This window comes from Gobius niger, assembly GCF_951799975.1.
Source record: "Gobius niger genome assembly, chromosome: 16".
Classification (NCBI taxonomy): Eukaryota; Metazoa; Chordata; class Actinopteri; order Gobiiformes; family Gobiidae; genus Gobius; species Gobius niger.
The window spans coordinates 28245336-28261246 of record NC_136867.1 but is presented as its reverse complement, the minus strand read 5'-3'; the positions used below and the strand labels follow the sequence as shown (position 1 = coordinate 28261246).

The 15911-nt window shown below is 41.8% G+C and overlaps 1 protein-coding gene across 1 annotated transcript in view; it reads left to right on the top strand.

Annotated features, from left to right (window-relative positions):
- The window catches only part of LOC306975770 (interferon-inducible GTPase 5-like), a 132496-nt gene extending 123588 nt beyond the window's left edge, over positions 1–8908 (top strand). The window contains exons 5-6 of the mRNA XM_079573513.1: positions 7599–7751; positions 8671–8908. Of these exons, the coding sequence (XP_079429639.1) occupies positions 7599–7751; positions 8671–8771 (254 nt within the window). The 3' untranslated portion in view covers positions 8772–8908. The remainder of the gene's footprint in view (positions 1–7598; positions 7752–8670) is intronic.
- Positions 8909–15911: the final 7003 nt, after the last annotated feature.

Here is a 15911-nt window from a genome sequence, read left to right as displayed (position 1 = left end):
GTTATTTACAAAGAATGCACTATAAAAATGATTTTGAAATTGGTAAAATACAACACAAATGAATTCAACTTTAATCCATGTTCATATGTCACACGAGGCTTTTATCACAGTGAAAAAGGAACCAACTGGTGATTCACTAAGTTATCCAAATTCAAAATCTGTATCTGAACCAATAATCAGAAAGTCAAGGCATTTAAGTGGACATTCAAGGAAGTATAGGCACTTGAATTAGCACAATGGCGCCCTCTACTGTCTTAAAATCATCATCAAACAAATACCTTTCCTGTCTGAAGGTCCACAAAGCCAAAGAGTGGATTGAATAGGTCTCTGCTGAGCTCTAGTGCCCGTCAGAGGAACTGCACCTAATTACAAAGAGTACCAACTTTCTGCAATAATAGCTCGCAGAGACAGATCCACGACGGTGAGGCGGATCTTCCACGATAGTGCGCCCCCTGCTGGTAGGAGCAGATCCACAACGTTATTATTTGTTAATAATTTATGTTTTACAATCATTGTTAAGTTTAGTTTAAAATCGTTTGAATTAGGGGTAGGGTAGGCTAGGGTTGTTAGGGTGAGGTTAAGATTAGGGTTAGGTTAAGATTAGGGTTAGGTTAAGATTAGGGTTAGGTTAAGATTAGGGTTGTTAGGGTGAGGTTAAGATTAGGGTTTGGTTAAGATTAGGGTTAGGTTAAGATTAGGGTTAGGTTAAGATTAGGGTTGTTAGGGTTAGGTTAAGATTAGGGTTAGGTTAAGATTAGGGTTGTTAGGGTTAGGTTAAGATTAGGGTTAGGTTAAGATTAGGGTTGTTAGGGTGATGTTAAGATTAGGGTTAGGGTTGTTAGTATTAGGATTCCATTTCATTTTATTATTTATTTCATTCATTTAAAAACAAATGCAACAACAGCATTTAACATGAATGAAAAGGAGCCGAAAGAAGTAAAAACTTATACTTGTTAGGATTAGGGATGGGTTAAGATTAGGATCGTTTAGGAACAAAAACAATTTGTATGCTGTTCAAAGTTATGTTATCTTTATCAATCAAGGGAAGCATCTAATAACATTTTCCAAATTTTTTCATGAGAATTTTGTTTTGTTTTCATGAAAAAGTTTAAATAACTGACCAGTGCATGAAGTAGATCGACATCAATCTTCCTAAAAGCTGATCGGTCAAGATCCGCCTTATCCAGCAGAGGGCGCACTATCACGGTGGATTCGCTTCACGGTAGATCTGTCTGGCTCCGGGTCTGCAGCTTTCTCCTACCCACTTTCTTTATTTTTATAGTTATAACAAAAATTACCTTTGAGCAGAGGCAGGTAGTACTCAATGCTTGAGTAACTTTTTGAAGAATATGCACTTATTAGTATAGTTATCATCCTGTACTTTTACTCTTACTTGAGTAAAAAATAATGTTACTTGTGTCACTGTGAGTAAACATTAAAGGAACAGGCCACCATTTTTCCATACTGAGAGATGTTCTTACCTGAGCTTAGACGAGTTGATGTGTACCTGTCTGGTGCTTGTGCGTGCGCTCAGTCACACACAACAACCAAAGATGTTGTGAGCATTTAGCCTCTCCCAATGTATTCCTATAGCTCCAAACATTAAGTTAGAAGCGACCAAGCTCTTCCATGGGCACGCACAAAACCAGACAGGTACGCATCAGCTCGTCTAAGCTCAGGTAAGAACATATCTCAGTATGGAAAAATGGTGGCCTGTTCCATTAAAGGGACTATCCGGGGTTTAAAAATGTTCAAACAATGTCCGAATGTGTAGAATGAGCCCAGACCTACTCACTGATTTGATTTGCTGATTTGATTTGCTGATTTGATTTGCTGATTTGCAGCCTCGCTTCCGTCAGTCTACCCCAGTGTGGCGCTTTGAGAAACTTGGCAACACAGGCTCGTAAAGCACAAAACAAGTGATCCAGCAGTAATAATATAGGCTACATTTTGTTGTACAATTGTAAAGTTTTGCATTTGTTTGTTTACTGGTCAGGGCAGTGCACGTTAATGAGCTCAGTCATGCATGTAAATACGCCAGGCCTGTTTGTAGTGACTAATTTGCATCCATTGTCTCACAGTTGCACTCACTGGCACGGGCTCACTCATCCTGGGCTTATTACAGTTTACATGCACTGAAGTATCCAGGTTATCATCTGTCGCTCAAGCTGAGAAAGAACTCCACTGTTTAAGTGCTTCATAGAATAGTTTTCTGTCCCTGTGCTTGAAACATGTCCGAAAAAGCCACGGTATGAAAATTTTACCTCACGGTTATTGTGACCGAAATTATCACGGTTTTCGGCATTATCGCGGTATTTTATTTAATGTGTGTTAATATGTTCAGAAAGCATTGATAGTCCTACACAAACAATAGTTTCAAAAAAATTTAACAGTGCTTATTATATAAAAAAAATACAGACAAAGCCTTATCAAAAGTGCAGCTTTTCACATCAAAGTAAAGTAAAGGAACTATAACGATGTGTTGTTGATCGTCTCGAGGGCATTACATGTAATATTTATAGCGCCAGAAACTAAGAAGAAGAATATTTTTGAACAAGATAAAGCGTCTATATCAGGAAAATTGTTCTCAGTTTGTTTCCTTCCAGTGAGCTTTCACTTTGCAGATTTGGGAAAATTCGAGAGTGAATCTATTGCAATCTGCCACTGGGAGCCCCGTAATGTTCTGTGGCTTATAAGGCTCATTTTAACTACACCGCCGCCGTAAAATATTTGTTCAAAAACATTTTTACCGGGGTTTACCGCTACACCGGTAACCGTGACATCCCTAGTCTGATCGAAAAGAAAACTTCTGTAAGCTCTGGGCACTGTATAAGAGCTGTAGGAAGGCTTTGGATCAATCATGAACTCTGGGAGGGACAAGGAGAAGAATATTTGACGGACCAGGATTCTGATTCAGAGAATGACCAAATAAAATTCAGCTCTGATTCAAGGGCGGAATCATCTGAAGACGACTCTGAAGACGACTCTGAAGACGACTCTGAAGACGACTCTGAAGATGACTGAAGACGGCTCTGAAGACGACTCTGAAGACGACTCTGAAGACGACTCTGACTCTGAAGACGACTCTGACTCTGAAGACGACTCTGAAGACGACTCTGAAGATGACTGAAGACGGCTCTGAAAACGACTCTGACTCTGAAGACGACTCTGACTCTGAAGACGACTCTGAAGACGACTCTGAAGATGACTCTGACACTGAAGACGACTCTGAAGACGACTCTGACTCTGAAGACGACTCTGACTCTGAAGACGACTCTGACTCTGAAGACGACTCTGAAGACGACTCTGACTCTGAAGACGACTCTGACTCTGAAGACGACTCTGAAGACGACTCTGAAGACGACTCTGACTCTGAAGACGACTCTGACACTGAAGACGACTCTGAAGACGACTCTGACTCTGAAGACGACTCTGACTCTGAAGACGACTCTGACTCTGAAGACGACTCTGAAGACGACTCTGACTCTGAAGACGACTCTGACTCTGAAGACGACTCTGAAGACGACTCTGAAGACGACTCTGACTCTGAAGACGACTCTGAAGACGACTCTGACTCTGAAGACGACTCTGACTCTGAAGACGACTCTGAAGACGACTCTGAAGACGACTCTGACTCTGAAGACGACTCTGACTCTGAAGACGACTCTGACTCTGAAGACGACTCTGACTCTGAAGACGACTCTGACTCTGAAGACGACTCTGAAGACGACTCTGAAGACGACTCTGACTCTGAAGACGACTCTGACTCTGAAGACGACTCTGACTCTGAAGACGACTCTGAAGACGACTCTGACTCTGAAGACGACTCTGACTCTGAAGACGACTCTGACTCTGAAGACGACTCTGACTCTGAAGACGACTCTGAAGACGACTCTGAAGACGGCTCTGAAGACAACTCTGACTCTGAAGACGACTCTGACTCTGAAGACGACTCTGACTCTGAAGACGACTCTGACTCTGAAGACGACTCTGACTCTGAAGACGACTATGAAGACGACTCTGAAGACGACTCTGACTCTGAAGACGACTCTGAAGACGACTCTGAAGACAACTCTGAAGACAACTCTGACTCTGAAGACGACTCTGACTCTGAAGACGACTCTGACTCTGAAGACGACTCTGAAGACAACTCTGACTCTGAAGACGACTCTGACTCTGAAGACGACTCTGAAGACGACTCTGACTCTGAAGACGACTCTGAAGACAACTCTGACTCTGAAGACGACTCTGACTCTGAAGACGACTCTGAAGACGACTCTGACTCTGAAGACGACTCTGACTCTGAAGACGACTCTGAAGACGACTCTGACTCTGAAGACGACTCTGAAGACAACTCTGACTCTGAAGACGACTCTGACTCTGAAGACGACTCTGACTCTGAAGACGACTCTGAAGACGACTCTGACTCTGAAGACGACTCTGACTCTGAAGACAACTCTGAAGACGACTCTGAAGACGACTCTGAAGACAACTCTGACTCTGAAGACGACTCTGACTCTGAAGACGACTCTGAAGACGACTCTGAAGACGACTCTGAAGACGACTCTGAAGACGACTCTGAAGACGACTCTGAAGACAACTCTGACTCTGAAGACAACTCTGACTCTGAAGACGACTCTGACTCTGAAGACGACTCTGAAGACGACTCTGAAGACGACTCTGACTCTGAAGACGACTCTGAAGACGACTCTGAAGACGACTCTGACTCTGAAGACGACTCTGAAGACAACTCTGACTCTGAAGACGACTCTGAAGACGACTCTGAAGACGACTCTGAAGACGACTCTGACTCTGAAGACGACTCTGAAGACAACTCTGACTCTGAAGACGACTCTGACTCTGAAGACGACTCTGACTCTGAAGACGACTCTGAAGACGACTCTGAAGACGACTCTGACTCTGAAGACGACTCTGACTCTGAAGACGACTCTGACTCTGAAGACGACTCTGACTCTGAAGACAACTCTGACTCTGAAGACGACTCTGACTCTGAAGACGACTCTGAAGACGACTCTGACTCTGAAGACGACTCTGAAGACGACTCTGACTCTGAAGACGACTCTGAAGACAACTCTGACTCTGAAGACGACTCTGAAGACAACTCTGAAGACGACTCTGAAGACGACTCTGACTCTGAAGACGACTCTGAAGACAACTCTGACTCTGAAGACAACTCTGACTCTGAAGACGACTCTGACTCTGAAGACGACTCTGACTCTGAAGACGACTCTGACTCTGAAGACGACTCTGAAGACGACTCTGACTCTGAAGACGACTCTGATTCTGAAGACGACTCTGACTCTGAAGACGACTCTGACTCTGAAGACGACTCTGAAGACGACTCTGAAGACGACTCTGACTCTGAAGACGACTCTGAAGACGACTCTGAAGACAACTCTGACTCTGAAGACAACTCTGACTCTGAAGACAACTCTGACTCTGAAGACGACTCTGACTCTGAAGACGACTCTGAAGACGACTCTGAAGACAACTCTGACTCTGAAGACAACTCTGACTCTGAAGACGACTCTGACTCTGAAGACGACTCTGAAGACGACTCTGACTCTGAAGACGACTCTGAAGACGACTCTGAAGACGACTCTGAAGACGACTCTGACTCTGAAGACGACTCTGAAGACGACTCTGACTCTGAAGACGACTCTGAAGACAACTCTGACTCTGAAGACGACTCTGACTCTGAAGACGACTCTGACTCTGAAGACGACTCTGAAGACGACTCTGACTCTGAAGACGACTCTGAAGACGACTCTGAAGACGGCAGCGTAGAGGAGATTGAGGAAGAACTGAGATGCACATCTAACAAAGGGAGCATGTGGACTGGCTCCAGTATGTACCCGCCCCCACAGGGCTGTGTCCTGGATCTACTGCCTGTGCTGTCACGTGAGCTAGATCCTTTGTCCTGCTTCCGGATGTTTCTAACTGATGATGTAATGGAGCATTTATTGGCAATGAAAAACTTGTAAGGAAGACGTGAAATTAAAAACTGGTGAGATACAGACACACAGGAATGTTTGGCCTCTTGTTCTGTAGTTCAGGTTTTCCACTTAAAATCAGTACATAACCCTTTTATGTATCATTCTAACCAGTGAAATATCACAACGAGGGATTTTCTGAACTATTCCAGGTTTTGAGGCACTATTTTAGAGAGTAATACTGTGATTTTAATTTAGAAGTAGTCACATTTATAGCTGAAACCATTAAAAAAAAACTACTTTTCGCAAAATAAAAAGGGTTTTAGTTTCTTGTTTTCTCTGGAGCAGTGTTTTTCCTTTGGTGATGACACTGCTGAATGTTTTCATATCAGGAGTTTTAGATTTTGAACCAACCCAAATTCACTCGCCAGCACCACAAATTGATAAGGATACTGAGGCGTTAAGGTCCTACATATACAGTATATCCCCTGCACTGCGCATACACACATACAGTACTACACATTCACTCAGCCCTTTCACCCTGAATGACCAGTGTTGATCAGTTTTAGGAAATAACTAAAGCTCTGAGCCTGGTTTCTGTTTCCGTGAAATGCAACAGATTTCCCTGCTTTCTGGGGGGTGAATGTGGTGCTTAAAGCTTGTTATTGTTCATCAGTTTCCTGTAAGAGGTGTGGCTATAGGAAGAAACATGTGAATGTTATGTAACTGCATCATTCCAACCAGACGGTGCAGAAGCAGAAGGCACTGACCGGTACGTAAAACTTAGAGCCTATTATTTATTTTGTCATGTTTTTATCAGAATAAATAGACTCATGGGCTGTTCAATGAAACTGTTTTACTGTAAACTCGACTTATTTGTCTGGTTTATTTTGTTGATAAACCAGACTCACTCAACTTAGTCTGAACTCTTTATTTGCACTTTTACTACAAACACATTTATTTCTGACACTAATGTTTTATTATTAGATCATTGCAACTTGTTCAGCTTTAAATGTGGAGTAAAGTCGATTTACTGATGGGCAATAATTAATGACTTCATATTTAGTGGATATGTTTGTATGTATGTATTTTATAAATGGTCTATTGTTACTTTGTTCTTTATGTTAAGCACAAACTCAGATTTATACATCTATCACTTTTTAACGTCTGGGTCAGAGTGAGTCTCTGTGCTTTGTGATGTTAAACACCTGTGCACGGTGAGCTTTGAGTGTTTTGTTCTAAAGTTTATCCGATCACTTGTTTCGTTCCTCAAACACAGATGAAGGCGGTGCATTTCTGCTAAAGTGCCTTCATCGTGTCTTAAAGGGGTTGTTGCTGAAGGAGGGCGTGTCCTCTCCTTATCTTGGTATTTTGGCTGGACTCCTGTGTTTACACTCAGTCAGAGATAACTCAAGTTGAAGGCGTCACTGTACTGAAATAGTTTTATGAAATAACCTTCAGGATGTGTTCAGGAAGGAGCTCTTCTGTACATAAATCCATTCATCCATCCATTTTCTTCCACTTTCTTCATACAAAATGAGAAACCATCTGACCCTCATCTCAACCTCATCAGGAACAACTGCATAGAAGGTGATTTATTCATTTTGAACAATTCAAATCTGTTTTGTATTTTTAATGATGCAGAACTCCAGTTCCTGGGCGTTGAGTCTCCAAAGGTCTTCCTGGTGTCTGGTCTCGGACTCCACTTGTACGAATTCAGAGATTTGTGGAAAATTATTGAGGAGGAACACCAGATGATCCTCCTGCTCTATATGATCATCCCGCTCCAGACAGCTGGTAAATAACGTTCATGTGTCTCATAAGAGCTTCAGTTTAGAGACAGCACACAGCACATGAGGTCTTATTGAAAACATTCAGGCAAGTAACAAAAGGTTCTGTAGCTCGACAAACAGTATGGAATTAATTTAGAAAGTCTCAACATACAATCAATGAGATACAGAGACTTATTGGGAATATGTTCAGAAATGTTGACAGTGACAGTTATGGGTTTGCTTTCTTTTTTGTTTTTTTTGCTTTTTTATAGATTAAATATACTATTCAGTTGTTTTTTTTGTCAGCTGTAGTTCAGAGAGCTTTCAATTTCTAAACTCAGAATTTAACACTACATATACAGCCCCGATCAAAATCTTGCCTGGTTTGATCTGAAATATTCTGTTTTGCAGCTGATCAAAAGTTTAGGACCACATGCCTTGAAAATGCCAGATCTGTACAAAAATGTGGATTCAGTGTAATTTTCGGTCAGTTTTTCACTCTGTCATGACTTTGTCCTGATGCAAAAGTCTTGATCGTGTTTGGGTTGTTGAGCTGCATAAGTAACTCAACAGTCCCTGGGCACTCTTGTAAAAGACATTTGATCTCAATATTTTTTTTTCCCGGTTAAAAAAAGGTTTGAATCTTGCAGCGCGCCATCGCTGCAGAGGCGGGACATAAAACCATAAAACAGTTATTTAGAATTTGTTAAATGATCCTGAAGCCTACAGAACCAAAGAGTCAAGTAGAAGAACCAAAAAAATGTCACCAGTGCTGAGCCGGAGGATCTGATTGTACACACACACGCACGCACACGCACACGCACACGCACACGCACACGCGCACACGCACGCACAAAACCCCAAATTAAAAATCTCATAAAATTTGAGTGACCACAGAAGTTTGATTTTATTTGTGACCATTAATGGGTTCATCTATTTCCCAGGGATCATGGTCGATCAGTGTAAAGAAGAGGTTACATCAGCACTTCAAAATAATGACCTGCCTCAAGCAGCTCAAAAGGCGCTGGACTATTTGGACAAGTAAAAGAAAGTTCCTCTGAACATTGGGATCACAGGAGAGTCTGGCTCTGGTAAATCATCTCTGATCAATGCTCTGAGGGGAATCAAAAACAAAACACCAGGAGCAGCTCCAACTGGTGCTGTAGAGACAACGATGGAGCCAACAGAGTATCGTCATCCACAGAACGACAAGATCAAAATGTGGGATCTGCCGGGGATCGGCACCGTAAAGTTCACAGCACGTGAATACATAAAGAAGATGGGGTTTGAGAATTACGACTTCTTCATCATTGTTTCCAGTGATCGTTTTCGAGAAAATGATGCAAATCTGGCAAAAGAAATTCAGAAGATGAAGAAAAAGTTCTACTTTGTTCGATCCAAGATCGACCACAGCATACGAGACGAGAAAGAGGGTGATCCAGACTTTAATGAGGACGATCTCCTTAAACTGATCAGAGACGACTGCTCTAAAGGTAACTGTGGTTTGTTCAGTTTGATTCAACTTAGTCACCCTTTTTACCTTAAATAATGTTGTTGTTTGTGTTTCTATAAATGTACTATCTATCTGATGATGCAGGACTCCAGGACCTGGGAATCAAGTCTCCGAAGGTTTTCCTGGTGTCCAGTCTCAGACTAGATCAGTACGAATTTGGGGCCATGTGGAAAACTCTGGAAAAAGAACTTCCTGAACATCAGAGAGATGTTCTGCTCCTGGCACTGCCCAACATCAATCTGGACATCATCGAACAAAAGAAAAAGGTTTTAGGAGACAAAATTAAATGGTATGCTTTAGCATCTGCCGTTGGTGCTGCTGTGCCTGGTGCTGCTGTGCCAGTCCCTGGTCTCTCAGAGGCCGTTGATATGGCCGTTATAAAGCGATTTGCAGAGGAGTGCTTAGATTTACTGGGGATTCGTCATTCACCTGAGTCATTGCAGAAGCTGTCCTATGTCACTGGTGTGCCTTTGGAGAACCTCAGGAAGGAATTTAAAACTCTTTCAGCATCATCAGAAAAACTAACCAGTGATTTTCTGGCTCTCAGAATGTGTGCCATGTCTACTCACTTTACAGCTAAAACTATAGAGCAAGGAGCCAGGTTTGTCCCATTTGTTGGAATCCCTGTTGCGATGGGTCTTTCTATTCTTCTCACCTACAAAACACTAACTGACATACTAGACACAATGACTGAAGATGCCCAACGAGTTTTTATGAAAGCCATGAGATTGGTATCAAATGTGTGAATAACTTGTCTTGAGTGTTTCAATCAATCAAACTTTATTTATAAAGTGCTTTTCAAAGTGCTTTACAGATTACAGCATTTAAAACAACACGCCTGGAACACCCTCCCATCCCCCCGAATATATACAGATCCCTCGATCGTGACACACACACACTCAAACTTTCACCCCATCGTGTACGCACACACCCACAGGAAAGCACCCAGAGGAAACACTGGGAGAGCCTAATAAATATAAGAAACCAAACCAAACCTATCTTTGTGATTGGAAAAACGCCTCGCCATGAGTCTTTTTGTTGACTTTAGGAATAACTAGGAGACCCCTGCCGGAGGAGCGAAGGGGCCGTGAAGGTTCGTAAGGTAAAAGCAGTTTTTTTTTTATTAAAAGAACTTTAAAGTTGATCCTGAAACACATGGGGAGCTAATGCAGCGATTCTCAAACCAATGTAATGTGGTCCCGCCTCCTGGTCTTCGTCAGGACACGAGCTGCTGAATGTTGTAAAAGTTGTAGACCTGAGATCCTCTTTTTGGGAAGACCAGAAAGCAGGGCATTACAGTAGTGGATACGACTGGTGATAAAAGCATGCATGAGCGTCTCCGTGTTGGCCCGAGAGAGAATGGGGCGACTCTGGCTATGTTCTTTAGATGGTAAAAACCTATCTTTGTGATGTTCTTAATGTGTGGAATAAACGCCAGCTCAGAGTCAAAGATCACACCCAGGTTCGCTGGTACACTGTAGCCTCAGCAGCAGCTTCAGGGGTCGGTGCAGCTCTGCTGTCAGTCCCTGGTCTCGCTGAGGAGATCGATGTGGGCAGTGTGCTAGAATTTACCAAAGAGTGTAGAAGTTCCCTGGGCCTCACCCCTGACTCACTGCAGAAGCTTTCCATGGTTACTGGTTTGGCTTTAGAGGACCTCAGGCAGGAGCTAAAGTCTGACCTGGCAAAACTAGACCAGATCACCAGAGCTGATGTAGTTGCAGTGCTGAGTATGTCTGCACATCACATTGCACCTGAACCCGTAGAGAGAGGAGCCAGGTTAATCCCTGTTTTGGGAACAGTTGTTGCTGTGGGTCTTTCCAGTTTTACAACCTACAAAGCTCTCAACTACATACTGAACTCACTGGCAGAGGATGCTCAGCGAGTCTTTGTTAAAGCCATGGGGTTAAACACATCTGTGTGAATTCAATTCATTCATTGATTTTGCTTCTTTGCAGTAGCTAAACTGATTCTCCCTGCTTTATGCAACTTTTTTTTTTTAAAAGGCGGACATTTTGAATTCAACAGAGTGAATTTTGCTTTACTTTTCTGATTTATTTAGACTCTGTTAAATAATAAAGTACAGTATGTAACCTACGTCAACTTTCTGTATAAGCATGAGTGATGATTGTATATGATACGGTATATGTTCCCATTAAATAAAAAGGCTTCAAGTCCCGTTTTATTTCATTCTTGCACAAACCAACTGCTGACTGATTAAAATGTTTAGATCGAAAAATGAACACAAGTTTTTCAGGACTAACCCAAGACACCGAGCATCCCGAAAATTACCTATTGACTTATAATCTTATATATGGGCTCTCAGATATAAAAAATGTACTTTTCACTTCCTCATTGACTGAACCATGTTATTCCCAGAGCTTCCAATATAAACTGAATGGAGAGAGGAGGACTCGACCCTCGTGCTCTCGCTGGACAGCTTTTAAAGTTTAATGTCCTGGTCTCGTCACTTGTCAAACGGAGCAGACATGCCTCACCTGAGTCGCCATAATTGGCCCCAGTGCATCATGGGAAATCAGAGCGATGACAGGAGCCTTCTGTTTAAACACTCGCTTAACAGGAACTGCTCTGCTGTCGTCCTCTCACTGCAGAGGAGAATGAAACAGGATTTAATAATGAGTGTGTTTACATGTGCTCAAGTATTCCGGACAGATAAAAAATCAAATGTTACTTATTTAGAATGTGCTATAAAAATGATTACAAAATTGGTAAAATACAACAAACATGAAGTCAATGAATTCAACTTTAATCAATGTTCATATGTCACATGAGGCTTATATCACAGTGAAAAAGTAGCTGTTCTCTGCTGGTGACTTTTGCTGTGTTTTTGCTGATGAAAAATAAGTTATTTTTAGCTCCCACACACAGAGGCTTAATTAAAGCCGACATTGACACTCACAATGTAAACACGACTGCCTCACTTTTAGACTGGCACAGTAATCTAAAATTATATTCATCTGCCAGTCTAAAAGAAATCAAACGTACACATGTCCCTCACTCACTTCTTGAATTTGAAATTAGAAACAAGGTCCGTTTACTAGAACAACCTCAAAATGTGTATCTTTACCAATCAGCAGAAAATCAAGGCTCTAAATTGGAATTCAAGCGGACGTTCTAGGAAGTTAAAACTTTATGTAGCACAATAGCGCCCTCTATTGTTATATAAACATCATCAAACAAATGCCTTCCCTGCCCTCCACAAAGCTAAAGACTGGATTGAATAACTGTCTGCTGAGCTCTAGTGCCCGTCAGAGGAACTACACCTAATTACAAAGCTTTCCATTATTGGGGTGAGGCGGATCCGCCGTGATTGTGCGCCCTCTGCTGGTAGGAGCAGATCCACGACGGTATTATACGTTAATAATTTATGTTTTACAATTATTGTTAAGTTTAGTTTAAAATCGTTTGAAATATGGGCTAGGTTAAGATTAGGGTTAGGTTAAAATTAGGGTTAGGTTAAGATTAGGGTTAGGTTAAAGGAACAGGCCACCGTTTTTACATACTGAGATATGTTCTTACCTTAGCTTTGACGAGTTCTTTAGGACCTGTCTGATCTTCACCCGTGCCTTTAATCACGTAAACACAGCGCAGACGGCATTAGCATTTAGCCTCTCCCCTTCTCCTCTATAGCTCCAAAACAGGTCAAGATCGAAGCTACCAAGCTCTTCCACGTTTTCCCTATTTAAATATGGTTACGTGAAGTGTTACACTACAAAGTATAATTACACAAAATTAAACAATGTGGATTTTCAAAGCGGATAAAAATAATGTAAGGCGTAATAATACCAGAAGTAGTTCGAAATCCGCGCAGTAATCTTCACTTTACTGTGCGGATGCCAAACTACTCCTGGTATTATTACGCCTTCCAATATAGTTCCCCCTTTTATCCGCTTAGAAAATCCACATTGTTTAATTTTGTGTAACACTTCACGTAACCATATTTAAATAGGTCACGATTAGGGTTAGGTTAAGATTAGGGTTAGGGTTGTTAGGGTTAGGTTAAGACTAGGGTTAGGTTAAGATTAGTGTTAGGTTAACATAAGGCATTTCATTTTCATTTCATTTCATTTTATTATTTATTTCATTCATTTAAAAACAAATGCAACAACAGCATTTAACATGAATGAAAAGGAGCCGAAAGAAGTAAAAACTTATACTTTTAAGGATTAGGGTTAGGTTAAGATTAGGATTGTTTAGGAACAAAAATAACAACCAATTTGTATGCTGTTCAAAGTTATGTTATCTTTATCAATCAATGGAAACATCTAATAACATTTTCCACATTTTTTCATGAGAATTTTTTTTGTTTTCATGACGAAATGTAAATAACTGAACTGTGCATGAAGTAGATCGACATCAATCAACATCAACCTTCCTAAAAGCTGATCGGTCAAGATCCGCCTTATCCAGCAGAGGGCGCACTATCACGGTGGATTCGCTTCACGGTAGATCTGTCTGGCTCCGGGTCTGCAGCTTTCCCCTACTCACTTTCTGCAAGTTATAACAAAAAGGACCTTTGAGCAGAGGCAGGTAGTACTCAATACTTGAGTAACTTTTTGAAGATTATGCACTTATTAGTATTAGTTATCATCCTGTACTTTTACTCTTACTTGAGTAAAAAATAATGTTGCTTGTGCCACTGTGAGTAAACATTACTGTCATGCAAGAGTTTAATTCAGAAGGCGCAGTTACACGTATGACCTGAGGTGGCAGTAGTGAGCATAAAATGGCCAACTTGCATCTAGCCCCTTTAATACACTTTTTCGGTTTTCTTTGGAAATACTAAGATTTTCACATTATAAATTTTGCATCTCATTTGTCACAACTGTAACATTAATCAGACACAGGCCAGAATGAGAGTGTGTTACGCCCTCTTTGCTCTAGGGAACACAGTAGATAGGGTTAGGGTTAGCACAGTGATTAGTGCTTGTGCTTCACAGCTAGAAGGTCTGGGTTCGATTCCCACCAAGGACGGGGCCTTTCTGTGTGGAGTTTGCATGTTCTCCCCGTGTCTGCGTAGGTTTCCTCCGGGTACTCCGATTTCCCCTACCACTAAAAACATGTACAATAGGCCAGGATGTATGAGAGTTTGTTTGAGAGTGCGCATGGGGGACGAGGGATGGTAAATTAGCCCAAGGTGTGGCTTGTTCATTAACTTGCACTGTCCCGACCAAATAAACCATAAATTAATAAATTAATAAAACTGCAGATTTTATTCTTACAAAAAAGGCAAAAGTGAACAAAAGGAGGCCCAACGGGTAAAACAAAAATAGCACTAACGAAAACCAAAAGATGAAAACGAACAAAATAAAAACTACTTAGAAAATTTACCAAACAAATAATTCAAATTAGTTCCTAAAACAACAAAGCAACCTAAGGAACTAATAACAAACAAAGCGTCTCAACTAAACACGTCACTAACAAAGTGAGGCTAGCCATTTAGTGACAGAACTTAACGACACAAAGGCGAACTGGGTTCCAGCCGGCAGCCGCCTCGAACAAGGGAAATGTCCTTGGATTTAAAGGGAGTGGCATTCCAGGTGCTGTGGCCCGATTGGCCAGCTGGTTGACGGCCTGGTCTGATGATTGGTCTGCCGTGTGGGAGGTTCTCCAATCGGTGACGAGCCGGCGGAGCAGGAGCGGACCAGTTACGAAGCGGGCCTCGCCGAGCGGTTGTGCATATATTAAAACAAAGCACAGTTTGCGCACAGAAATAACGGGAGTGCAAGGGGCTGAAATCCCCGTCCGTGAGTGCGTGGTCGGTGGTCGGAGGAGCTGATGGCGCAGATTTGCATCCTCGCTTCCGTCAGTCTACCCCAGAGGCGGCAGTGGCTAAAATAGCAGCTACCACTGAGTATGAAGGGAATGAATAATGATTGCAGCGTGGCACTTTGAGAAACTTGGCAACACAGGCTTGTAAAGCACAAAACAAGTGATCCAGCAGTAATAATGTAGGCTACATTTTGTTGTACAATTGTAAAGTTTTGCATTTGTTTGTTTACTGGTCAGGGCAGTGCATGTTAATGAGCTCAGTCATGCATGTAAATACGCCAGGCCTGTTTGTAGTGACTAATTTGCATCCATTGTCTCACAGTTGCACTCGCTGGCACAGGCTCACTCATCCTGGGCTTATTACAGTTTACATGCACTGAAGTATCCAGGTTATCATCTGTCAATCAAGCTGGGAAAGAACTCTACTGTTTAAGTGCTTCATTGGATAGTTGTTGTCTCTGTAGTCTGTACTAGGGAAATGTCCAAAAAAGCCATGCCTTAGTCACATTGCTTAAGTATTTAGCTCCTTCCCATATATATAATGAACTCCGCCCCTCACAGAAGCCTAAATATGCAGGGTACTGTAGTTACTCAGGTAAACAGGGATATGTGTCCTGGTTTCTCACATGTAAACATCATATCCAGAATATTGTCATAACCAGGATATGCCTAATAACCAGTTACCTGTGGAGATCCGCCATCTTTGCAGCTGTTAGCATGCCTTTCTATATTTTCTATATATGTATTTTAACTCCTAAAATCTCCATTAGTTTATAATTGCTGCTAATCCCATAATGTTTAGCGATATGACATCACATTCCCGAACTCTATTAACCTCTTAACCCCTGCCTTAACCAAGTGCATTTTCTCCGGTTCAGATTT